The sequence below is a fragment of the Protopterus annectens genome, chromosome 16.part0, assembly GCF_019279795.1.
Source record: "Protopterus annectens isolate FY-2018-M chromosome 16.part0, PAN1.0, whole genome shotgun sequence".
NCBI classification, from domain to species: domain Eukaryota; kingdom Metazoa; phylum Chordata; order Ceratodontiformes; family Protopteridae; genus Protopterus; species Protopterus annectens.
In genome coordinates this window covers 502,675,581-502,702,992 of record NC_056750.1, presented here as the reverse complement: position 1 = coordinate 502,702,992, position 27,412 = coordinate 502,675,581, and the positions used below count along the sequence as shown (strand labels likewise).

General features: G+C 39.8%; 1 protein-coding gene across 11 annotated transcripts in view; it reads left to right on the top strand.

Annotated features, from left to right (window-relative positions):
* Positions 1 to 27,412, top strand: part of RIPOR1 (RHO family interacting cell polarization regulator 1) — a 2,621,322-nt gene that overhangs the window by 1,797,446 nt on the left and 796,464 nt on the right. For all 11 annotated transcript variants that reach the window (XM_044058659.1, XM_044058658.1, XM_044058663.1 and 8 more), the window contains one exon: positions 11,697 to 11,845. In XM_044058659.1, the coding sequence (XP_043914594.1) occupies positions 11,697 to 11,845 (149 nt within the window). The remainder of the gene's footprint in view (positions 1 to 11,696; positions 11,846 to 27,412) is intronic.

Below are 27,412 nucleotides of genomic sequence, written 5' to 3'. Positions count from 1 at the left end.
TAAAAAGATGGAAGAAAAAGCAAAATCTATGCAGACAGTTAAGGATTTCTTACAGGTCCAGCCACCCAGGTTCAGCAGGCATTGTCCCACCAAGCACTGGTCCTTTCTTGCTCCCACTAAGCCAGTCCAGCCCAGACCCCGGGGATTCAGACCCCCATCCCCAGACAGCAGCTACAGGGAATACAGAGATCTAAGCAGTGGACTACCTCCACTTCAAAACCAGGGAGTTCTAAGCCACCCCCTTATGGTAAGAACTCACAATGACTCACCTCCTCCACCCCCTCCCTCAGCCCACCTTCACTTAGAGTTTTCAAAAAATCTTTGGCTCCGGCAATTGCCTTTTGCAGACAAAGGAATATCCAGATTTACCCATACTTAGACAACTGCTTAATTCAGGCAGACAGCCAGGAAAAGCTGGTCAAGCACCTGGCCTTTGTAAAGTCCCTACTAACCTCCCTAGGGTACACAATCAATGAAAAGAAATCCAAACAGGTGCCACCCAAAGGATTATATTCCTGGGAGCAAGCCTGGACACAGCATCCTAGATGGCATTCACCAGAAAAGCAAATTTTCCTGACTAACTACTTCTCTCAATTAGCCACCAGACCCCAATTATCTGCACGGAAGGTCCTGCAACTTCTAGGGTTCATGGCATCTTGCATACTACTCATTTCATATGCCAGACTGCATATGAGGAAACTTCAGTGGTACCTAAAAAGCCTTTGGTGTCAACACTCTTAAGACCTGGCGACTACCTATAATCCCTTGCTTCAGAAAAAATTTTCTTTGGTGTGCAACAGCATGCTCCCACAACAAGGGAATATTTTTCTTACCACCACCCCCCCCCCCCTGCCTCCCGGACCCTCACCACAGGTGATCAGACTATGCCTGGGGTGCACACCTGGACAGCAGGTGCATACAGGGCCAATGGAGCCCACAGAAAAATCCCTCTGCACCTCAACCAAAAAGAAATGATGGCTGTCCAGCATGCCTTGATAGCTTTCAAGCCCCTTCTCTCCCCAGGGGCTCTCCTGATCAAAACGGACAACACCACTGTGATGTGGTACATCAACAAGCAGGGAGTAATTCACTCCTACCCTCTATGCAGGCTGGACATGACCCTTTGTCACACAGCCTCTGCCATGCAGCTACACCTGTTAGCACAATTCCTACCAGGTTCTCTCAACTCTCTGGCAGACCAATTAAGCAGAAATCTTCTGGACCCACACGAGTGGCAGCTCAACAGAAGAACCTTCACCCTAATAACTCAGAAATGGGGCACCCCAAAGGTCGTCCTCTTTGCCTCCCACACCAACCATCCGCTCAGCAAATTCTGCTCCAGGGAGCATCACTACATGGCTTGGAAGGTGGATGCTCTGTCTTTCCCCTGGGTCAATCTATCCAGTCTATGCCTTTCCTCCACTAACTCTCATCCCCAGGGTACTGCTCACAATAAAGGAGGAAAAGCCAAAGACAATTCTTATAGTGCCAGACTGGCCTTACCAGCACTGGTACCCCTTGCTCCGCAGCCTGTCCCCACTGCCACCATGGCATCTTCCTCACATTCCAAACCTCCTGACCCAGAGAGAAGGGGAATTCATTCATCCCCAATTGCAGACGATCAGTTTGGCAGCTTGGCTTATTCCCTAACCCCTGATCAATCTGCCATCCTCAGCAAACCGATTCTAGATGTTATACGTGAGGCCAGACGCCCTAGCACTAGAAAGTCTTATGCTGACAAATGGAAAAAGTTCTGCACCTGGATTCAGGCTAAGGGAGCCAATACAGCACAGCCCTCCCTCCCTCTTATCTTGGCTTACTTAGCTGACCTGCTACACAGTGGCCTATCTTTTTCCTCTATAAAAATTCATGCCTCTGCTATCTCTGTTCATTTTCCAACTGATCAGCCCCTTTTCTACACCCTTTGATCAAGCAGTTCCTAAGAGGGGCTTAGAGCTTGTGGCCCACCAGAAGAGCACCAACCCCAGCTTGGGACCTTAACATTGTGTTGGAAAAGCTCACCCAGCCTCCATTCAAACCATCTTCTTCTGCAGAGCTAAAGTTTCTCTCCTGGAAGACTGCTTTCCTTCCGGCCATCACTTCAGCCAGAAGAGTCTCCGAGCTGCAAGCACTCATGGCTGTGGAACCCTTCATCATCTTCCATGGTGACAGGGTATCCCTCAGAACTAACCCATCCTTCATGCCCAAGGTGGTGTCCAATGTGGCTCTCAGCCAATCTATTCATTTGTCAACCTTTTTTCCTAATCCTTAGAACAAGGGGAGAAGGATCCTGCACTCTCTAGATGTGCACAGACAGCTCAGATTCTGTCTAGACCGGACCAAATCTTTCAGAAAATCTGATCAATTGCTGGTTAGCTTTAGTGCAGGGGCAGAAGGAAAAGCCATCTCCAAACAAACCATTTACAAATGGGATAGCACACTGCTTCCATTTCTCCTACAAACAACATGGAAAGCCTCCCCCAAGGGGGTCAGGACTCATTCCACCAGAGCAGCCTCCACCTCTGCAGCTTTCCTCAGGGGAGTCCCCACCAGGGACATCCTGAAGGCTGCCACCTGGTCATCTGTTCACACTTTTACCAAACATTACCACCTGCCTCTCTTCTCCAAATCCAGGGCAGGGTTTGCCTCTGCAATCTTGCAGGGCATCCTAGCCAGCTCCTAGTTTCCTTGACTGCCTCCACCCATTTCCTCAGCTTTGGGAATCAACCCAAATGTGATGACTGCAACAGTGAAACACGAAGAACATAGTACAGTTGTGTACACTTACCATAAATGTAGATGTGCGAGTGTTTTCACTGTTGCAGTCCTGGTTTGCCTCCCTCCATCCCCTTTTTTTTCCTTCTCTTTCATTACAAGGAACATATTGGTATTTACTTTCTACTGGTGGGGTTCTTCCACCAAAACCTGGCTACTACTTGGAGGTTTCTGACAGGTTAGGGCAAGAAAAACTGATGTAATGATGTTGGCTGCCTTACTTTATACTACTGATGACCTGACGTCAGTCCTGAAGCGACAGCAACCGACACAGAAATATTAAGCCTCTGGTATTCGGGCCGGCTGAGGGCTACCCTGGCAGGGATAACCCAAATGTGATGACTGCAACAGTGAATACACTTGAACATCTACATTTATGGTAAGTGTACACAACTGTACTTTCTGAAAGCTGTACACAGACTACTGAAGGTCACAAAACTTCGTGTCTTGTATGTTTTATACAATGATGTGTAGTGAGAAAATATGTTTTTTAAGTTGTGATTCTCTTTTATCATATTGTTAGTATGTGTTTCTACCAGGGCTGAGACTGAGATTAGTCATTTGTGATCAGTGCTGTACTCTGATTAACAAATTCAAATAAATAAATAAGTCATGCATATCTCCCTGTTTGCATGACCATCTTTAATAATTAACTAATGTTTCATAAAAAAGTTTATCCCATTTGCAACATACAAAAAAAAAAAAGTCCCCGGCTATATAAATAAATAAACATGTATTCAAATGTATTTTTATTTTAAAACCTCCACAAAAGATTCAATTTTGTGCAGTTATCACCCAATGACTTCAATTTCTAGGTGTCTTGCCCCTCATAAAAAAATTTGATAGTCGCTCCAGTCCTCCTTTTTCTCAGTCATGGTACTTTAGTTTACTTTTCAGTCTGTCTGCTAAATAGTTTGATTAAAGAAACAAGTTATACAAGCAAATTAAATATAAACCCTAACTGCAGAACACAGAGCAAAGAAACTAGACTTTCCCACCCATCCTGTCCATGCCATATCCAAGTGATGTAAATTAACTTTATTTCTTGAGCATGACTGAGCTCCCTCCTGTCTCCAAAGCAGCTTCACCCCACTTTTTCTGGTAACCCCACACTGACCAGCAGTTATTCTTTCCAGACACTTTGTGAACTCATTAATTTTCCTTTTGCCACTAGGAACAAGGGTTGGCTGTCCAGCAAGAATCAACCATACTATGGGTGGGGGTTAAGCCCTTCTTTGTTAGTGGTTGGCCCAGGCTTTGGATTTATGAGGTAGACATCCCGCCTCTTTGTTGACGTGCATATCAAAAGTCCCACCCTTGTAAAGGGTGTGCAGAGGAAATCCCCAAGGCTAAACCCTAACTGCACCGTAGCCCATTGCTTTCTTATGGTCCCCACCCTCTTGCTTGTAGGGGTGTATAGACTGCTGTGCTCACTGATAATACTGGCAACACAGCAGTTGTACTTTGCCCGAGCATGTGCGCGCATGCACACACGCGCACACACACACACACACACACACACACACACACACACACACACACACACACACTTTGAGAGATGACTGAGCACTGCTCCTTCAGTCCTGTCTTTTCCCCTCATCAGCTACTCTGTCAGAAACAGTCTGAAGTAATCAAGTATGGGTTATATCATCAGTCTTAGTGTTTTTGTCACTTCTTAATGCAGCATGCCAGTAAATATATTGAGATGAACTCAACTTCATTTAGTCCACTGAAATTCTTTCGTCCAGCAAGTTTATGTAGACAGTTGACATCTTTTTGCTTCTGTGCTGTTCGTACTGCAAAAGTTCCTAAATTCTTTTATTTCTGTTACCTGAAGTATTTTCATTTATTCCATGATACACCTATCTGTTATCTGTACAACTTCAGATTTTTCTTGCTGAACTGCATCCTTCTTTTTTACCACTCCACTCTAGTTGATTTCCCAACAGGATAATAATATTCATTTAGTTATGTTGCTTACGAAGGATTTGTGAATGCTTTACTACCATCTGGAAAGAAAATTTGAAACACAGCAGGGTAAAAGTGAAACATACCTTTTCTACATTTCCTCATTACTATAGCAAAGTCTTGATGAAAAGAACTCATTTTTCTCTTAACTTATATATGTTCTCCTGCACCCATAAATATAACACTAATTTACTTGATAGTCGTAAGCAGCATTAAAATGTGCCATGGTAGTTGTGATTCTCTTTGTTGAGTTGGCATGTAAAGTCTTGGGAGCCCTTTCCATTCAAATAATACATGGCATGAAGCTCAGTCCATTCCACCTGTTTATCCTGAATGTAGACAACACAAGCTAAACCTTCCTCTTTCTCTGGAACTCCAGCTATGTGGTTTGCTAGCTGCACATTGACAGTCACAGTTTCATTAAACAATCTATTTTTTATATCTGCTAGAATTTAGTAACACAATTGTTTTTTTAAAAGGCGTTCATACTCATTTTTTCTTTCATAGATTGATAAACCAGCAAAATGACCAGAACGTTTAACTTTAATTTTTCAGTGCAAATTACATTACATTCTCTGAGATACAATTCTAGTCGTAAAATGAAATGAAGCATGTGAGATTGATTACTAGTGGTTATAAAGATCAACAGTCAAGAAAAAGTAAATGTGTTTCAGGAAACTTTCTTCACTCAGGAATGTGAAGATTTGCTGCTGCTTACATGATAGGGAATCCAGGCCCAAAATATACACTTAATGAACCATTTAATGCTTCTGCTGTGGTTGTTAGCAGTAGGGCATGGTTTCAGAAACTTATTTTTCTGTTCTGTGCTGCCTGTGATGTACTAATACCCTCTGCCTCTTTGGCTACATCAAATAGCATAGGCTGAAAAAAGCTAGAAAAGCTTCACTCCTAGGGTGTTGGGGTTCTGGAGGTCAGGGAACACTGGTATAATCCACAGATTATAAGTACTCTGACACGCACACACTAGTGGTAAGTACTGACTTGACTGGGAGAAGTTTCCATTATCTCAGGAAAGAGACACTGTACCTGTCAAAGGTGTTTTTGAAGGATGTTCTTCATGTTTCACTGTTGCAGTCATCACATTTGGGGTTATCTGCTTGCAGTAGCCCTCAGTCGGCCTGATTAACAAAGCCTTGTGTCCTGCGTCGGTTGCTGTCCCTTCTTCTGTGATGTCAGGGGTATAAAATATGCAGCCGATGCCATTACATCAGTCTTTCTTGCCATGCGGTGCCCGAAGCAGAAAGAGTTTGCAAGTGCCGGTCGGCCGACTCAAATTTTCATTTTCGAGTTTCAGAACCGAAGCCTTCAACTAAAAGCTAAGTACCCCAATGGGGAAACCTTTTCTTGCTCTAAACCAATGTCAGTAAAAGTAAATAATTGCATTACTTGTGGAAAGCAAATACCTCATAAAGATTGTCATTCGTACTGTATTCCTTGCCTAGGCCCTGACCACGACATACCTCGCTGTCGGTTTTGTGCCTTATTTAAACCACAAACTATCTGTCGTTGGTATATTTTTACTTCTAAATATTTTGGTGCTTGGCTCAATTATCCTGATATGTCTTCGGTAAGCCATCCGACTACCGACATTCCGAAAAAACGCAAAGGTAAAGACAGAGGCTGCCTAGGTCCAAAGCTGCCGACACTTCTCCTAAGCCAGTCGCCAGTTCACCGGTACTCAGTGAGGTGCTTTTGCAGCCCCTGATGCCCGCTACTTCAGATTTGCAGGCCTCTACTGAGACCCATTCAGAGTCCGGTATGTCGCAAGATGCTTCAACTGTGGAACCTGCGGATGTCTCTACCTTGGATGGGTCTGAAGCCACTGTGCAGGCACCGGCTTCTGAGGATGTATTCAGGCCTACTGATTTGCATATTAAACTGATGCCATCTTCTTCTTCAAGACCTAAAACTCGAACCATGCCTAGAAAACTGATGCCCAGACCACATGGTCAGGCCTCTGTGCCTAAAAAACAAATGATAAGAATACCTGAAGACCTTATTACTTTGGTCAGGGGAAGCCAGCCTTCCCCCTCTAAGATACCTAGGACTGAGTTTGCTTATGATACTTCTGACCAGGATTCTGAATTTTCTGTTTCCTCTGATGACCAGGATTTAACCTTATCTATCTATGAGAATTCTGATGCAGAGGTTTCTATTCCCTCTGCTTCTCTCCCAGAGAAGTTCTCTTTTGGTGAAACCTTGCATACTGTCAGGGAGCATTTTCGTTGGGAAAGTCAGGATTTCCCTGATTCTAAAAAGAGCCTTAGGGATTTCTTACTACTGCCCCAGCACAGGCGTTTAGCCATACCTCCTGTACTAGACATTGTTGATGATGCCTTTTCGGAATCTAGCTTGGCCCCTGACTCTTTACCTCCTGCTCCCAGAAAATCTGATGGATATTATAGGGTCCCTGACTCTCATGAGTTCCTTTTTAAAAATCCTACTGCAGATCCTGAGACCATTTCATGGGGACCCAAGGGCATTTAAGCTACTACTGCCAAAAATCCTACCCCCTGTGATAGATACTCCAGGGTGCTGGATAGATGGGGTAAGAAGGTATACACTTCTGCAACTTTAGCTATTAGGGCCTTAAACTGCCAGTTTCATATCTTAAAGTATCAGCAGCATATTATTGGGTTGCTTAAACAGAAAATGATGTTGATTCCTGATTGTGCTGAAAATAAGGATTTACAGGATTTACTGCATTCAGCTGAACACTGTGGTGGTGGTGCTGCGGTAGCGTTGTCACCTCACAGTAAGACGTTGTCCTGTTCGATTCTCGGCTAGAGTGTCTTCTGTGTGGAGACATGCGTGAATGGGTGTACCTTCGTTGGAGGTTGTGCTTCAGGGCCGGCAACTCGGCACGTAAAAAATCTACTGACAATCATTAGTGGACTGGAGTTCTGCTGTGGCGACCCCTAACCAGGAAATTCTGAAAGACACAACTGCATTCAGCTGAACAAGTTGGAAGACATACTTTGCAATGTGGTTTTGATTCACTAGAGGCATCTTGCAGGGCTGCTGTAACTGGGTCTGTACTTAGAAGGCATGCTTGGCTTAAGGAGCAATCCTTGCCAAATCATGTTAAAGCAAAATTACTGGATGCTCCCTTAAATCAGGACTGCCTATTTGGCAACAGGGCTGAAGAAGTTCTTAAAAAGATGGAGGAAAAAGCTAAATCTATGCAAATTGTTAAAAATTTTTTACAAGTACAACCCCCAACGTTTAGCAGGCATTGGCTTTCCAAGAATTGGTCCTTTCCTGCCCCTTCCAGACCTTCTCGGTCCAAACCCAGATCCAGCAGAGCTCCCAGGCTCCAGTCTCAGGGTACGCACAGGACTAAGCAGTGGGAGGGCCTCCACTTCTATGTCAGGGAGTAATAAAACTCCCCCCTGTGGTAAACTGTCTCAGTGACTTCTTTTTAAAATTTCCAAGCACTTATCAACTGACTGCCTCTTTGGGGGGAAAGATTGCTCTTCATGCAAAGAACTGGGAACTCATTACCCAGGACAAATGGGTTTTAAATATAGTGTCCTAGGGATACAGATTTCACTTCCACATGTTACCAACACCAAGCAGATGACCAGATCTACCCACAAATCAGTGGGAAAAGGTCCAAAAGCAAGTATTTTCTCTCTTAAGCATGGGGGCTATTCAGTTGGTACCAAAAGAGGAAAAGGGTACCCAGGAAAAGACAGTTCATGGCGTCCTATCCTGGATCTGTCTACTCTAAACACCTTTTTGGTGATTCCAAAATTCAAGATGCTGACTCTTCACCAGTTGTTCCCTATGCTAGGCAAAGACGCCTGGTTGGCAACACTAGATTTAAAGGAAGCATACCTGCACATCCCAATCAGGGAATCTTGCAGAAGATGCCTACACTTCAAAGCAGGCTACACGCACTATCAGTTCTCTGCACTGCCCTTTGGCTTATCTACTGTGCCCAGGGTATTTACAAAGTACCTAGCTCCAGTCATTGTATTTTGCAGGCAAAGAAATATTCAAGTATACCCATACCTGGACGAGTGTCTAATTCAGGCAGAAAGCCAGGACATACTTTTGAATCACCTGGCCTTTGTACAAAGGCTGCTAACTTGTCTGGGGTACACCATAAACGAAAATAAATCACACCTGATACCCTGTCTACAAATTATATTCCTGGGAGCAAGATTGAATACAACTTCCCAGATGGCTTTCCTCATGCCAGAGAAACAAATTCATTTGACAACCTACTTCAAGCAAGTGGCCACATAAACCCTGCTATCTGCAAGGCAAATACTACAAGCCTTGGGGTTCATGGCCTCCTGCATTCTTCTAATTCCATATGCAAGACTGCATATGAGGAAACTACAGTGGTATCTAAAAAACCTATGGTGTCAACATTCTCAGGATCTAGAAGCCATGATTCCTATCATACCTTGCCTTTGCCTAGAGTTTTTTTGGTGGGTAGAGGCCTGCCAGCAAAGCAAGAGACTACCATTCACACTACCCCCTGCCACCCAAACCCTAACAACAGATGCATCAGACTATGCATGGGGGGGCTCACTTGGCAGGGAAGTGCATTCAGGGCAAATGGAACCCAAATCAAATGCACCTGCATATCAATCAAAAAGAAATGTTAGCTGTACAGAATGCTCTGACAGCCTTCAAGGACCACATTCTTCCAGGACAATTAATGGTAAAGTCGGACAACACCACTGTTATGTGGTACATAAACAAGCAGGGGGGTACACATTCTTACCCCCTCTGCAGACTAGCCACGGCATTGTGGAACACAGCCCTGAGCTACCAAGTGCATCTACAAGCTCAAGTCCTGCCAGGAAAACTAAATACACTGGCAGACAAACTAAGCAGAAACCTCATGGACCCACATGAATGGAAACTGGAACCAAGGATTTTCAACATGTTGACAAGCAAATGGAGGAGCCCAGATATAGACCTGTTTGCCCCCCCTCCCCCAGAACTTTCAATCAGACAAATTTTGCACAAGGACTCCCCACAAACAAGCTTGCAAAGTGGATGCTCTGTCCTTCAGCTGGAAAAACATATCAGTTTATGCCTTTCCTCTTCTGCCTCTGCTCTCCAAAATACTATTAAAAATCAAACAAGACAAACCAAGGACGATTTTGATTGCACCAAACTGGCCACGTCAACACTGGTACCCCCCTCTTGCGCAGTGTGTCAATGTTGGCCCCATGGCACCTGCCTCAGACTCCTACCCTATTGTCTCAGCAGGAGAACCAGATTCTGCACCCTCAGCTTCAAACACTGAACCTAGCAGCCTGGCTAATTACATAATCTCTCCTTTACCATCCCTCAGTGAACCAGTGATGAACATCATTTTAGAGGCAAGGAGGCCTAGTACCAGAAAATCTTATGTTGAAAAATGGAAAAGATTCTGTGCCTGGAACCAATCTCAAGGGATGAGCATAGCAGTGACCAATTTATTTCAGATTTTACAATACTTAACTGAGATGCTTCACAAGGGCCTGTCTTTCTCCTCCATCAAGATCCACGCCTCAGCCATTTCAGCTCATTATAACACAGAACCTCCCCTCTTCTCTCATGCACTGCTCAAGCAATTCCTCGGAGGGGCCAAAAATCTGCGACCACCCAGGAGACCTCCAACTCCAGCCTGGAACCTTAACTTTGTATTGGAGAAACTCACTCTTCCTCCTTTTGAGCCAGCTGCTACTGCAGACTTAAAATTCCTTTCTTGGAAAACAGTATTCCTTTTTAGTAATCACTTCAGGAAGAAGGGTATCTGAATTACAGGCCCTCATGGCAGTGGAGCCTTTCATCATCTTTCATGCCGACAGGGTGTCCCTCAGGACCAACCCCTCCTTCATGCCCAAGGTGGTACCCAGTGTGGCCCTTAATCAGTCCATTCATTTGCCAACCTTCTTTCCTAAGCCACAGAACAAAGTGGAATGGATACTGCACTCCTTAGATGTGCACAGACAACTTATATTCTACTTGGACAGGACTAAACATCAAAGGAAATCTGACCAACTGCTGGTGGCATTTGCTACAGGGGCAGATGGGAAGTCTATTTCAAAGCAAACCATTTCCAAATGGATAGGCCACTGCATTAAATTCTGCTACAAGCACCATGGAAAACCTATTCCACAGGGGATCAGACCCCACAAAACCAGGGCTGCATCTATCTCTACAGCCCTTCTCAGAGGCATCCCTACCGGGGACATCCTAGAAGCTGCTACCTGGAGTTCTGTACATACTTTCACCAAGCATTACCATCTGCCATTTTTCTCTAAGGCCAGAGCTGGCTTTGCCACTGCAGTCTTGCAGGGACTTATAACTAGTCCTAATGCTATCTAAATTCCTCCTCCCATCGTTAGCTTTGAGAATCTACCCAAATGTGATGCCTGCAACAGTGAAACACGAAGAACATAGTACAGTTGTGTACACTTACCATAAATGTAGATGTTCAAGTGTATTCACTGTTGCAGTCCTAGTTACCCTCCCTCCAGCCCCCTTACTTCTTTTGGCTATATCTCTACTCTCCTTTACTATACTCAAAAGCTTTTTGGTGTATTTGCTTTTTTGTTAGAGGTATAACCTTGCATATTTATAGATTTAATTGCTTCCTATTAGGGGTGCACCTGACATCTGGGGCAAGAAAAACTGATGCAGTGGCGTTGGCTGCATGTTTTATACCCTTGACAACCTGACGTCACGGAAGAAGGGACAGCAACCAACGCATGACCCAAGACTTTGTTAATCAGGCCGACTTGAGGGCTACTGCAAGCAGATAACCCCAAATGTGATGACTGCAACAGTGTATACACACGAACATCTACATTTATGGTAAGTGTACTCAACTGTACTTTTGTTATTGGGCTTCTGCTTAACACGCCAGATTTGAAATAAGTGGAATTGCTTTAATTATCTCTTTTTATATGATTCGACAGGTAACTGAACTCAAAAGTTTGGCAAATCATGTCATTGTTGGAAGTGTCTCCTGCGAGACGAAAGACCTGTTTGCAGCACTTCCTCAAATGGTAGCAGTGGACATCAATGACCTTGGTACCATAAAACTGAACCTAGAGGTCACCTGGAAGTAAGTCTTTTATTTACTCTTAATGCTGTATAACTTGCAAATTTGTTGCAGTAGATTTCTAGGGGATAATGCTTAACCTGCACAAGTAACTGTAATGCTGTCCTTTAAATGCACAAAGTCATACTACCCTTTTCTAAGCAGTTTATATGATAGCCTGTTACGTTCAGATTCATGAAGAGGCATTCGTTGCTTCAGGAATACTGCAAAAAAGGGATCTTCTACTTTTGGAAAAGATAGGCTCATGTCTGTCTTTCTTTTAGGCTTTTACAGCATTAAACTCTGACATCTGTTTTTCTTTCACAAGCAGCCATGGTCATGCCATTCACTCCAATGGAGCTCAGGAAGTTTGCATAGTAATTTCCAATGGACGAAGCCTAAGCCTTTTGACAGAATCAAATGATGTCCACACATTTAAAACAAATGTTCATATCTCTAGAACCATAGTGGTTATGAAAGAAATATAAATGACAAACTCTTCAGCACAGACTATTTTTATAGTAGTAGTAATCTTTATGTTCTAGATCTTAAACCTTTATTATAAGTCACAGTATAAGTATTGTATTTGTAATATTTTGTAAACAACTTATAATATCTCAGCAACCACTCAAGTTACATACATGCTATCAGCAAAATTTTATTTATCCAGCTGAGAGCATTCCCGTGAGGCTGAGGAGTTCTGTCTGTGTCATTTGGTTGTTGAGATATTTAGAAAAATGTGAAAATTATATCTGTATAAATTAATATCATAAAAACAGATATCGCTTTACCTGCACTAGACCAATGTCAAATATTAATGCAGTTGAGTATGCCATTGTGTAAGCTTTAAGATAGAATCTTTTAAAACCTTGTACAGAGCACGGCTTTGGAATTATTGATGCAAATATGAACAAACAATATTTGATGCCTAGTAGTTAACTGCAGATGCATCTGGAGGTGTCACTCAGATGTAATGATTTAATATGACCAAGTGGAAAATCCTCTGTGTTGGTCTACAATAGACAAGGCTTGGTTGATCAGAATAATGTTAGATTCTGGGGAGAGCTGTTTGTGGACAGGTATCCTCACAGACTACATCACTGGTTTAAATAGGTTTGTGATTCTTGCTCTCAGGGTCATAGATTACTTGTCTTCCAGTTAAGTACAAGAATTCTTTGTGGATCATTCTTGGGGATTAAGTTCGGATTCACTGGATAGCTCCTAAAATTAAGTGCTGTTAAGGTACTTTAAAGGTGCTTCATGTGTCAGTAAGTGCATTTTTGTAAATTTTATAGCTTTGTTTTTTTTTCTAAAATGGTAGCACACTTGCCTTTTTTGCAGGAGGCTGTGGGTTCTGTTCCCACACAAGGGAGATGGATTGCTGACACTGCAGTGCAGTATAAGGGGGGTGCTGCATTCCTGAGTATGTCATCCCGTGGATGAGTGATTGAACCGAGACCCCATCTGCCTGAGTTGGTGGTAGCTCTGTTGGATGTTCCCTGATGCCCTGGCTAAATTTACCCCAGTAGTGCAAGTACCACAGCAGGTCTCTCCTAAAAATAGACTACTAATCTAATGGAATTAACCCAGTTAACAAAAAGTAAATAAATGTAGGTCCCAGGAAGGAAAAAATATATTTTGAGATGAGGAATTCCTTTAAAAGAAGTTACTTAACTGTGAGTCACAAATCTAAAGTCTCTTCCTATGTAATGATAGCTGATAGGACCAACATTGAACTCTAATGAAGGAATAAGAAAGCCATAGTGCAAGCAGATGAGACAAGCAATTGAAAATAAAATGGAAATATGCACATGTAATAGAATAAAGCTGTTTTGTTTCACTTCATTAAAAAGCAAACATCTTCCATTTCTGTCTGAGAGGAAAAACAGAATTAGATTTAGTTTCACTCTGGACTGTAGAGAAATTAGTACCTGTCTAGCTTTCCATGTGAGGGATGTGAAGTAATTGTTATGCAGGACTATTTGGCCCAGTGAGAAAACATCATAATTAAATCTGCTTTTTTTCTTCTTGCATGTTGGGGGTAGGGAGAGATTTCAGCTAGAGAAATTCATGGGAATGCCTAGAGGATCTCCCTCTTTCTGTTCTCAGAAAATAGAATTTTGCTGTCATAGCTAAAAGCCTAATAAACTGTGCATCTGGGTGGTATGTAAAGAAGCCTGCCTCTAATAACCCTGAGATGAATGCCAGAAGTCTGAAGGCCTCCAGATTGGGCATCCAGTAGGGATCCAGATATGCCTTGGAACTCAACTGTTGTTCCATAGCTTTGCCTTATTCTTGTAAATAAATGGCTTCATTTTGAGAGAGCTAGCTTCCAAAGTTGCATGACCTGTGTGATTATTTATTTGTTTACCACACTTTGCTGCCTTGCTGTACATTGCCAACTGGTGCACCCCTCTGCCAAAGCAGTTGTTGATAGCTAATGTTATAGCCAACATCTTTTTCAGGATGATATATTGGTTCATCTGAGATGGGACAAAGCGTCTTGGACTTAATGATGTCTTCCCATAATGGCAACACTTCCCGTATTATCTTAGAATGTTAATGGTCTCACAGATCTAGACAAAAAGGAAAGAATATAATGTAGCCACACTTCGCCAACTGCAAAAGATTTTTTTCTTCTTTAATAAAAGCACCAATAACTCCACACAATGAAAGACAAGTCAGATTCTGTAGCGTCTCGGCTTCCACAGCCTTTCCAGAGTACATTTAACAATGCAAGCAAAACCCTTTCTATACAGCAAAAATATTCCCACACACACAACTGTTTAGTTAAACAATAAAACATTTAAAGGTATATTATAAAAAACATTTCCTGTTGCACTTTTTGTTCAAGTCTCTGGGGCACAATGTATTATATTTTAAAATAAAAATGGATTCTTTTTTCTTAAGCTATATCTTACCCCTTCTGATGTCAAATAATTATTCTTACATTGCTCCAATATTGTTGCCTGTAACCCCACATGGTCCCCATCGTGATAATTAAAAAATGTTCTGGTACTGGGTTAAGTAACCTTTTTTTCTTATATCTCTCACATGTTCTTTAAGTCTAGTAGAGGCATTTCTCTTACTCTCACCTATGTAATATTTATCACAAGGACATTTAAGCCTGTATATTATTCCTTCACTATTATAGGTAAAATAACCCTGTTCTTGATACCTTTTGCCATTAATATTAGAGAAAGTTCTCACAGTAAACTGGCAAACTGTACAATTTCCACAAGGAGAAGTTCCCTTCAACAACAAATTTTGAGTATTCACATTCATGGGTATCTTAAAGATCCCATGCACTAACATATCCCTAATACTTCTTCCTTTCCTATATGAAAATTTTAGTTTTAGGTTTTTCACGTGTTCTTCTAATCTTAAAAAGTCCCAATAAAATTTCACTATGTCCTCCAATTTTTTAGCAAAAGGGGTATATTTTGATGTAAAATATATATCGCCTTCCATTTCTTTATTATTTCTACAATAAACTATCCCACTATTAACAGTAACATTTTCATCATTGCCCCTCATTACCTTTTTATTCCTTCCATAATTTGTTCCTCCTTGTATCCTCTCTTGAAGAACATATTTGCTGCCTTCTCTATTTCAAAGTATCCATCCTGCTTGTCGCTGCATTAACCTTTTCACCCTCAGAAACTCCCCATATGGAATTGACCTTATAGTATGTGAGGGATGGCAACTAGCGGGGTTCACTTTATAATTTAGAAATACTGAAATACCGAATTTCAGTATTTCGAAATCATAAAGTCAAAAACTGAAAATCGCGAAAGTGCATAATCGCGAATTCTAATATCTCAAATTCACGGTTATGGCATACGGTACATGGCATGCAATGTTGGGAGTGTATCGTGTATGGATGTAGGTGAAGTTGAAGGTGAGTGAGTGTTTTGTAAGGGTTTTATGTGGGAGTTTGAGTGTGCCTGAATGTGTGGATGTATGTGTATGAGTGATGTTTGTGATGGACTGTGAAATGTGTGGGTGTATGTTTCCTTTTTGTGTCTGTGCGATCTCAGAGTTGGTATATATATAAGTAGGGGGATTGTGTGGGCTGCAGTCCCTCACATGGGGGGTGCAGGGGGGCTTTCCCCCTGCTTACATGTAGTGTAGGCTTGTTTGTGTGTGTTTTGTTTGTTGTAATGTGGGTTGGACGATGTATGTGTTGTGTAGTATATGGTTTGTATGTGTTCGTGATTGTGTGTTTCGCGATTGTGTGCTATCGGGCTTATGGACGTTCGACTTTATGATTTCGAAATACTGAAATTCGGTAATTCAGTATTTCGAAATTATAAAGTGAATTCCATCTAGTGCCATATAACATGTGCTTCTGTTGCTCAAATTTCCTATAAATTTTGGTCTTAACCATTCCTTCATTACCACCTTCTAAGGTAATGTCCAAAAAATTTACTATTGAACCTTTCTGTAACCCATCAAACCTAATACAAAACTTCTTGTTCTCCAGATTAACTTTAAATTCCTCCACTTTGTCAAAAGCCCCTGTACAGAAAAAAATAAGGTAATCTATAAATCTGTAGTACTTAACTACATGGTTCCTATAAAAATCATTCCGTTAGACATAAAAATTTTCAAAATAACCCATGAAAAAATGTTCATACATAGGGGCAAACGCTGCCCCCATGGCAGTACCCTGCATTTGTTTGTATAATACACCATTAGATTAAAAAATATTATTTTCCAAATAAAACAAGGTAATTCTTTAATATATTCAGTTTTTGGGCTATTACCCAAGAAGAATTCTAGGGCCTCCATCCCAGATATATGTTTAATATTCGTATAAAGACTGACTACATCTATCACAATGAAATACATATTTTTTTCCCATTTAATCATTTTTAATTTTTCCAAAAAGTCAAATGAGTCTCTGATATAAGATGGTAATTTACCTCCTTAACAAAATAACTATATAAGTAATATGATAGGGTTTTAGTAAAATAATCACAGGCCGACACTACTGGCTTTCCAGGAGGTTTAATTGCATTTTTATGGACCTTAGGCAAACAAAAAATGTTGCCATTGTACAGTTCTTATTACAAAATTTTCTTTCCACATCTATAGAGGTAAAATATTTGAGTCTAACCCCTTTATACAAAAGTTCATTATAATCACACATAGTTTTATTATAAGTCTCTATCTGTATTTTTCTGTATATATTATCATCACTCAGATGGTGATTACACATTTCCAAATATTGTTTAAAATGCATAACAACCAGTTTCCCCCCTTTTATCGTCCGGTTTGAACACCAGCTCATGATTATCACAAAATTTCTTTAAACTCAGCCATTTGTGTTTGCTTATATTATACTCAATTTCCTTTTTGTAAAAAGGATAATATTTTTTTTCAACAACATGATTTAATATAAAATAAAATTGTTGTATATTTTCATTCCTAAACAGTGGCATAAAATTACTATGTACTTCAATGTCAGTTGTATCAAAGACACAATATGTATTCATTTCCTTTTCTATTTCAGAATGACATGAGAAAAAATATCTTCACTAGACAATGAGTCTTAAAAATGAAAGAATACTTATATTAAGAAATGCAGAGTGCAAATACAGTGGATATAAAAAGTTTACACACCCCTGTTAAAATGCCAGGTTTTTGTGATATAAAAAAATGAGACCACAATAAATCATTTCAAAATTTTTCTCACCTTTAATGTGACCTATAACCTGTACAATTCAGTTGAAAAACAAACAAATCTGTTAGGGGAAAAAATGTAAAAACTAAAAAAAAACGTACAATAAGCTTGTTGCATAAGTGTGCACACCTGTAAACTAATACTTTCTTGCAGCACCTTTTGATTTAATTACAACATTCAGTCTTCTTGGGTAGGAGTCTGTCAGCATGGCACATCTTGACTTGGCAATATTTGCCCACTCTTCCTTGCAAAAGTGCTGCAAATCTGTCAGATTGCGAGGGCAACTCTTGTACACAGCCCTCTTCATTTCACTCCACAGATTTTCTATTGGATTTAGTTTTGGACTGTGGCTGGGCAATTCAAAAACTTTAATTTTCTTCTGGTGAAGCTATTCTTTTGTTGATTTGATTGTATGCTTGGGGTCATTGTCGTGTTGAAAGGTGAAATTCCTCTTCATCTTCAGCTTTCTAGCAGACACCTGAAGATTTTAGGCCAAAAGTGACTGGTATTTGGAACTGTTCATAATTCTCTCCACTTTGAATAAAGCCCCAGTTCCACCTAAGAAAATCAACCCCAAAGCATGATACTGCCACCACCATGCTTCACCGTGGAGATGGTGTTCTTTTGGTGATGTGAAGTGTTGTTTTTGTGCCAAACGTGCCTTTTGTAATTGTGGCCAAAAAGTTCAACCTTGGTCTCATCAGACCATAACACATTTTCTCACATGCTTTTGGGAGACTTGATGTATTGTTTTGCAAATTTTAGCTGGGCTTGGGTGTTTTTCTGTGTAAGAAAAGGCTTCCATCTTGCAACCCTACCCCATACCCCAGACATATGGAGAATACGGGAGATTGTTGTCACATGTACTACACAACCAGTACTTGCCAGAAATTCCTGCAGCTCCTTCAGTGTTGCTGTAGGTCTGTTGGCAGCCTCCTTGACCAGTTTTTGTCTTGTCTTTTCATCAGTTTTGGAGGGACGTCTTGTTCTTTGCAACGTCACAGTTGTCCCATATTTTCCCAGCTTTTTGATGGCTGTCTTCACTGTGTTCCATAGTATATCCAATGCTGTGGAAATTTTTTTGTCCCCTTCTCCTGACTGATGCCTTTCAACAGTGAGATCCCTTTGATGCTTTGTAAGCTGTCTGCAAACCATGGCTTTTGCTGTAGCAGGCAACTGAGTAAATGTCAAGAAAATCCTACTAGGACAGGTGAACTTTATTTGGGGTTAATCAGAGTCTCTTTAATTGATGGCAGGTGTGTACTCATGAAGACTGAATGCTGTAATTAAATCAAAAGGTGTTTCAACAAAGTATTAGTTTAAGGGTGTGCACACTTATGCAACTAGCTTATTGTACTTTTTTATTTTTTATATTTTTCCCCCTAACAGATTTGTTTGTTTTTCAATTGAATTGCACAGTTTATAGGTAACAATAAAGGTGGGAAAAGTTTTGAAATGATTTATTGTGATCTCATTTTTTTCTATCACAAAAACCTGGCATTTTAACAAGGATGTGTACACTTTTTAACAAGGGTGTGTACACTTTTTATATCTACTGTATATCGTTTTGTATGTTAGTATTAAATTAATAAGATTTAGGGCTATATTAGGGGTCTGTTTTTTTAATTTGAGGGCTTTTTGTAAGATATGACGTAGAATCAAATGGACATGACAAGAAACAGCTATATAAAAGTTCAACATGCCAGTGTATGCATGTAACACAAAAGCTGTGACTAGACATTTAACAAAAAAGGTTTTATACATAAAAGGTGGGAATAATAACTTTTTAATACAGTGGTGCTTTATGTAACGTCTTTAAATTTCAGTGGAGTCATAGATACATAAAAGAAAGAATAGTGAACTATATTAAAAATGTAGAATGCAGATATCTATGTTACAGGCGACACACTTGGAAAGAACTGAACATGTGAATTGGTAAAGAAAGTTTTTTAGGATTGGTGTATAGTAGAATATCTGGGACAAAGGAAAAGAGGAGTGCTTATATTAATTGCAAAAGGAACTCCAGTAGTGATAGAAGAGGATAAAAAAGATGATAATGGTAGATTTGTAGTGCTAAGGGGCTACTGGCAAGGGAGGAGAATTACAGCTTAAGAAATTTCTGGGAGAAATAATCAGCTTTCAGCAAGGAATATTGCTTGTAGGTGGCGATTGGAATTTGATTTGCAGCAGTGATGATGTGTCTGGAGGGCCCTGAAGGGAAAGTATAGCAAAGGAGGGCAGATTTTTTTGAAGCAAGTTATGAAAATATTTAGCATGAAAGATGCAAATTCAGTAATAGGAGTGAGGAATGAATTTACATATTATTCCCCAAGATATAAAAACTGGATTAGGCCAAACAGAATTTATATTTCACGAGAGCATGTCCATTTAATTGAAGGTCTTGATATGCACCTAGTAAGTATTTCAGATCCTGCACCAATAATAACTAAAATAAAACACTGGGTAATGAAATAAAATGAGACATTGGCATTTTCCCAACTGTGTATTGAAAAGAGAGGAATTTAAGGACTGGATAGTGGAGATTATTCAGGAGCGATTCCAGAGGATAGAAATTGGTTCTAAAAATGTAGCTAGGGAGTGGGATAAAATTAAGGTGGAGTTTAAAAATAGGGTGGAAATAAAAGAAAGGGAGCTATGGTTAAGAGAATTATTTAGAGGGACTGACAAATGTATTGCAGAATGGGGGAATCTCATAGATCAAGAAGAGAATCGATTGCAGAATGCTAAGCAGAAAATAAGGGATTATCTTGATAATATATACAAGTTTAGAAAGATTGCTGTTAAGCAACTGTTTTTTTGGTAACAGCACTAGAGCACAAAAACAGTCGAAAGAGTTGTCACCACGCTTAGGGAGCCTATAACAAGGAAGGTAACGAGATCCTGTAGAGGTATTGGAAATGTTTCTTAAATTCTGTGAAGTCTGTATAAAGCAGATAAATATGGAAATCAAGAAAAGATGCAAATAGAAATGTTTATGGAAGAATAAAATATGCCAAGGTTAGAGGTAGATGAGGCTCAGTTACTAACGGTTAGGATAGGAGGTGGTAAGATAAAAATTGTGATGTGTAACCAATGTACTGGAAAGTCTCCAGTGATAGGTAGTATTCCTGTGAAAGTGTGGAAGATAAGACGGAAAAAAACTGAAAGATCTGGAAAGTTTTGTTTGACAGTATTTTAGAGGAACAGAAGTACCAATATCCTGGAAGAAAACAGTGGTAGTTGTAATACCAAAGAGGGTAAAGATTCATCAGATCCAGCTTCATACGGGCCCATTTCAATACTAAACCATGATTATAAAGTGCTCCATGTCTATAATGGCTAAAATAATGGCAAAAGTAATGCCAGAATTGATAGGTATGGATCAGTGTGGTTTTGTGGAGGGGAGGCAAACATTTGACAACAGAACACTGAGGATCCAGAGGGAAGCAGAATGTAAGAAAATACCATTGTTGTTGGTGTGTCTTAATGCAGAGAAAGCATTTGACAAAGTAAGCTGGGACTTTATGACCAGGGCAAAGGAAGCATTTGCATTTCCTGAAAAAATTATAAGCTTGATTAGGAGGATATATGAGAAATCGGAGGTGAAAATTAAAGTCGTTGGGGTCCTCTCTGATAATTTCTGCTTGAGCAGAGGAACCAGGCAGCGTTGTCCTCTTTCCCCTTTGTTTACATCATATTTAGAACCATTAGTAGAAAAAATAAGGGACTCGGAAATGCAAGGATATAATTGGTATGTTAGTCAAGAAAAGCTGGCTCTATTTGCAGATATTGTTTTATACCAGACAAAACCAGAAAAGAGACGTTAGTTTTGTGGAACATTTTGAGATAGTTTCAAATCTTTTCAGGATACAAAATTAATGAAGCTAAAACAAAGGCAGTAGCGGAAAGTTATGTACCCACATATTAATTGGTTCAGCAATATCCATATTTATGTGGACTTGATAAAATGGAGTGTGGATTAAAAATTATTCTGGTGTGGCAGCTAAGGATACGTGAGAAGAGACTAAACAAAGGGTAGTACGAAAACTAAGAAAATGGAAGCTTTGTTATGTGGATATTGATAGTAAGATAACAAGCCGTTAAAATTTTTTTAGTCCCATTACTCTTATACAAAGGTCAGGCATATTTTTATTAACCAGATTAATAAAGAGTGGAAGGGGAAGACAGCAAGTGTCTAATGGGATAAGCTGATTCTTCCAGTAGAAGAAGGCAGATTGGGATTACCCAATTTGAATGGGTATTTTAGAGCTATACTGTTAAGGCTCCTATACATAGCACAAGCAGAAAACTATAATTCAAAGTGGAAAGAGATGATGAAACGGGGGAAGCTGAAAGAAACGAGGAGAGACTGGGATTTTGAATGCATGCCTTTAAGGAGAATAACAATAATTATACAGAATATTATATGTATAAAGTATCAGAAAGTATCTAAGAACTAAGCCAACATGATTCTGCCAATAGGGATGACTGCAATTAAGGATATAGTTGATAGGCAAGAGGTGGCTGGAATTTATTGGAGAAAACTGACAAAGGAACCAAGGTATTGGGAGCAAATAACTAAAGAGGTAAAGATGGTAGAACTGGTAGATGATAAAAATTTATTTGGACTGCAGGTTAAAGATTGCCTTCCCTATCAAGGATTGATATCAGAGTATAGGCAAATAGAAAGAAATAGGGGGGTCTGGAATGAAAGAACAGCACTAGTAGAGTTTTTAGTAGAATATAGAACAGACGCTGACCTTAAAAAAGGAATAATTAGTAGAGCATATAAAATATGGCATAATTACTATAAGGATCAGTTGGAGGAGGTTAGAAAAAATTGGGAAGAGAGTTTGAATAAGCAATTCACAAAGAAACAATGGGAGGATATATGTATGTCTCAGAAATAGGCAACAAAATCTAGAAGAGTTAGGATTTTTGCTTGGAAATGTTTATATAGATATTTTTATACCTCAAGTAAACTCCAGAGAATTTTTCCTCAGGCAGACAGCAAATGTTGGACAGGGAAGAAAGATGTAATTGGGAGCACATTTTCTAGGAGTGTGATGAGTTACCGTATTTAAGGATTCCCTGTGGGGTGCACTGTCAGATATGTTGTGTGGGCAAATTGATGTGACAAGGGAGATTATTTTTCTGAGCTATGACAGGGAATCAGAATTGCCTAGACATAGTAAGGCCTTTGCTGTGTCTACTTGTGGTGGCTGCCAAAAAAGCAATTAATAGAAAATGTTAATAAAAATCTAAACCTAACTGTAACAGAAGTAGTGAATATAGTGTCAGAGATAAAACAACTGGAATTGAGATCTTTTGGAAAGTGTAGGAGCAAACTACATAGGAAAAACTGGGAAGTGTGGGAACAAATACATACATGGGATGAATGAGATCTAAAAGAAGGCAGGACTTAAATGAGTTTGACTGAAAATGATTGGGTAGATTATAAGTGATGTATATTGTTTGCAGCTAGGAGTGTATCAGTATAGTTTATGATGTAAAATGCTTGCAAGTGGGATTGTGTTGGTGTGGATTGTTTTCATGTATATAAATGCATGATTGCCTATGTCATAAGTGATGATTTAATAAACTTGTTTCTTTAAAAAAAAGAAGGGCAGGAATTGAATAATAAATGTAATGTTGGAAAACCACCGCAAACAAAGTAAGATGAAAAACCACAAACTAGAAACCAGCAACTCCTCAGAAGGAATTTATTTGAAGAAACAGTGATGAAATAAAACTCTCTAGCGCCACGGCCAACAGCCTTTAACAAACTCTGTTAAAGGCTGTTGGCCGAGGCACTAGAGAGTTTTATTTCATCACTGTTTCTTCAAATAAATTCCTTCTGAGGAGTTGCTGGTTTCTAGTTTGTGGTTTTTCATCAATAAATGTAATGTTGCTTAGGTTATATGATGTATAGCAATATGTGTGAAATATGTTTGTAAACTTGAACTTGTTTATACACTTTGATTGCTTTTATGTAAATGTGCCTGTCACAGTTGATAATTTGATAAAGGTGTTTAAAAAACTCCCCTGTCCAGTTCTTAATGGTTTCCATCAGAGAGTTCTGAGTGAGCACCCTGAGGCCTGTTTTGCATGCTTTTAGCTAAGTGGGTGTACTAAGGCAATTTCAAACAAGAGACAAATGGGGGAGGTATGGGACATTATAGGAATAATGAGAAGAACTTTGAGCAGGAGAGTCTCAAAAGGGCTTAGCAATTTACTGCTTGTTGTTGCTACTCCTGTTGTTGAAGTAAATGATTGTGGACCATGAAACCATATCACTTGTAAGCATGTAAGTGCAGATGTTCATCTTTAGAACAATGTTGGAGTAGCATATAGCTATATGGGATATATCCTGCCAAGGACTGGACATCTGGTTGATATACAAAAGCTTTTGGATGCCTTCCATACTCACTTTGTGTCATGAAGCATTAGTGCTTGCTGGTATAAAAACAGCCTTGCAGGTGACAAAATTAAGAACTTTTTTGTTGTAGGTTTCAGTCAAGACTCTTATCTTCCCTGCATTTGAGTTTGAGGTCGGCTTGTTGAACTTTTGGGCATATTAGTATTCCTTAGGGAGCTTTATTTTGTTTTTGAATAAGTAAATTGTGAGAATTTCTAGGTCTAGAACAGGGAATTGTCTTTGTGAATGACAAATATCGTGTAACGATTCTGGCGCAACCTATTTTTTTTGTCTAGGAGAGACTCATGACTTCTGTTTCTGAAAGATTTTTTATTTGTCTCTTAAGATAAGAAGTTGGCTTAGCAGCCTTAATGTTTTCCTTGAAAATTAACAGCTTAAAGCTCTTACTTCATCTGTGGATACTGGTTTGACTCCCTAAGACATCCCCTTTCTGACTGTGAAGAAAAGAAAATCCACAAAATAGACTTCTGAAGCTGTTCCACCATCAGCCTTTATCCACTGGTGTTTGATGGGTGACTGCATTTGCCCTCTTGGAGTCATTGGACCATCTGTTGGATGTTCCTGACCCTTTTGGTGCTGCTCTGAGGGATGCTGCTAAGGACTAAGACTCTAGCTCTTCTTTGAAGACTGGACTTAAAATAGTAAGCAAGAAGGGAGAACCATGTCTTATTCTGTCAAAAGGGCCTGACAGAATTCCTCAATTGTTGACTAGTAAAGAGTTACTGGTCTCTCTAATGTAAATATAAATGTCTGATACTTGACCCTTTAGGGGCACCAAAAAAAGAGACAAACAAATAACCATATTTCTCTATCTTCTACCTCTTCTACAAAAGAAGCTATAGAATAGTGGTTTGTTTTTACTAAAGGACTTTTTAAATTCTTCTAGAAATTACAGTCTTTATCTCCTGTTTCTAATTTTAAAAATAAAATGGTTTACCTTTCCCTCAGATAGTGACTCCTTGCTCTCAGATAGTGACTGCTTGACAAAGGTAGAAGAACCTGATCAGTGCTTCTCAGATCTCCTCTCCAGCTTCTCTGATTTCGGAAACTGAAAATATTTACTCGGATTCTCCTGAAAATGAGGTGTCATTCTCTGGCACAGTTATCAGAATGAGGGATCTCTTCTAGTGGGAAGAAAGATAAATATCAGAAGCACAAAAGCGGTACTATTAATTCTTTCACGTGGCTATTCCAAAACTTCTTGCAGTTCCTCCTGTTATTGAAGCCCTGAAGGACACTTTGAATTCTGCATGTTGTTCACCAGATAGTCAACTAACTGAATCCAAAAAGCCTGATAGACTTGACAAAATACTTCAAACTCCTAAATTACTCTTTTGTAGCTTTCTTACAGATCATGCAGTGGTTTCTTTAGCAAAAAATTTCAACTCTAAACTGTTAACAACTGCTAATCCTGTTCCATTTGACAAGGATGGGAAAGCGTCTGATAAGTTTGGGAAAATGTCTATACATCCTCTAACTTTGCCATTGAGACAATAAATGGTGAAGCTGTTGTGATAAAATTTCTGCTTGCAACCTTGACAGATATGACTGATACTGTTGCTGATTTACCATCTTTTGAAGCAAAATCTTCATTCTTAACATGACTTCTTCAGTATCCGAGTAATCAAACATATAGCAGTCTGAGTAACTCACCAGGTAGCCCACTTGCCTTTGGTGCTGGAAGGATCAGAATGCTTTGGTTTGTTTTCTTGCACTAGACATTTGGATTGATTTCCAATATTGCAGTGTGTGTATTGGAATCATTTTAAATACTGATTCTGCAGTGCATCCTGTTTGTCATCATTTGGATGAGATATTAAATAGAGGCCCTATCTGTGTCATTTGGTGGTATCTCAGGTGGATGCAAAAGATCCCATGGCACTTTTTGAAACAAAAAGAGTAGGAGATGTTCCCTGTTCCCTGGCCAAATTTCCTCTTGTCAGTATGAATACCACCTTGGGTCTCCCCTGAAAAGAAGCCATTGGCCTAATGGGCCTAACCCAGTCAACAAAATGTAAATAAACAAGTAGCCGTAAATGTGCAAATTATGCAGTTTCCTGAAAAGCTGTTGTGGGTTCTGTTATGCACATGTATACATAGCTGAGAAAGCAAAGTCTACGTTAAGATGTAAAGGTGCAGATTTTCAGTGCTCCCTTAGATAAAGAAGTTTTATTATAATCCTCCTCTTCATTTTAAAATGACAATGCCTTGATGAAAGAGGAAAACTTACGCAAGGGGTTAAGCAAATTTTTTAGTGTTCTATACCAAAATGCAACAGGGATTATCATTCCAGTCCAGCCCTCCCCCTTTTTCTTCTTAAAAAAAAAAAAAAACTGCCAAGCACCAATATAGAAAAAAGTGGCAAGAGAACACACACAGGGAGCAGACCCCAGACTCCATCCCATACAACAAACATAACTGTTTACTCAGCCAAAACTCCTGTCCTCTCTACCCTGGCCATCCATGCAGACAGTCTCTCTCTCTCTCTCTCACTCGCTCTTTCTTTCCCTTTTTGGAGTTAAATCGTAACAGATTCCTGGACCCTGGAAATAGTTCAGAATGGATACAGGTGGTACTGGAATGCCATCCCTCACACTTGAGGCTTCCTACATGCACATAGAATGAAACCTGCCTATCTCCTCCTATTCTGTGTAGTATGCTGTCTCAAGACATCATAGACTCTGTTCCAAAATCTCAACAAGACAAGGAAATTTTATTCCAGAACATTTCTGGTACCCAATAAAGAGGGGACCTGGAAACCTGTGTTGAGTCTGTTTCTTTTGTCCATTTTTAAAAGTTGCCCAAATCCTTCGCCTTTGTTTTTTGGTGACTTTGAATCTCACAGATGTTTTTTACCATTTCCTATTCACAGAGACTTTAAAGTCTTTTTTTAAGGTTTTATATATCTGGTTCACATTTTCAGTTTTCTTTTTGGAATTTTTATAGCCCCCAACGGTATTCACAAAATGTGTAATCCCACTGATTGATGGTTGCAGGCTCAAGGAATCCAAATATATCCCTGTTTGGACAATTGCCTTATTTTTGCAGACTCAGAGTTATAAAAAATTAATTTCTTATCATCAAAATATGGGTTTCCATCTCATTCTGGAAAAGTCCTTTTTTTTCCCCCTTGTCACTGACTGACTTTCTATAATGCCTTCTGGACACATTCCTTATGATAGTGCATCTTCTCCCAGAAAAAAAAAAGTTACATTGTACCATCTCCAGTTTCTAGAGTTTTTCAACCAAACTGTGAAAGAGTATGTCAGCATTCTAGGGTATATGGTTTCCACCATACTTGTGATTGTAGTAGTCAGGCTTCATAAGAAAAAAATGCAGTGGTTTCTCATATCTTTGTAGAGTCAGCACCAGCATCTACCATTTCAAATTCCAGTGCTGGAATACGTCAGGAAGGAGCTTTTATGGTGAGTGAATTAGACTTCATTAAATCCAGGTTTTCCCG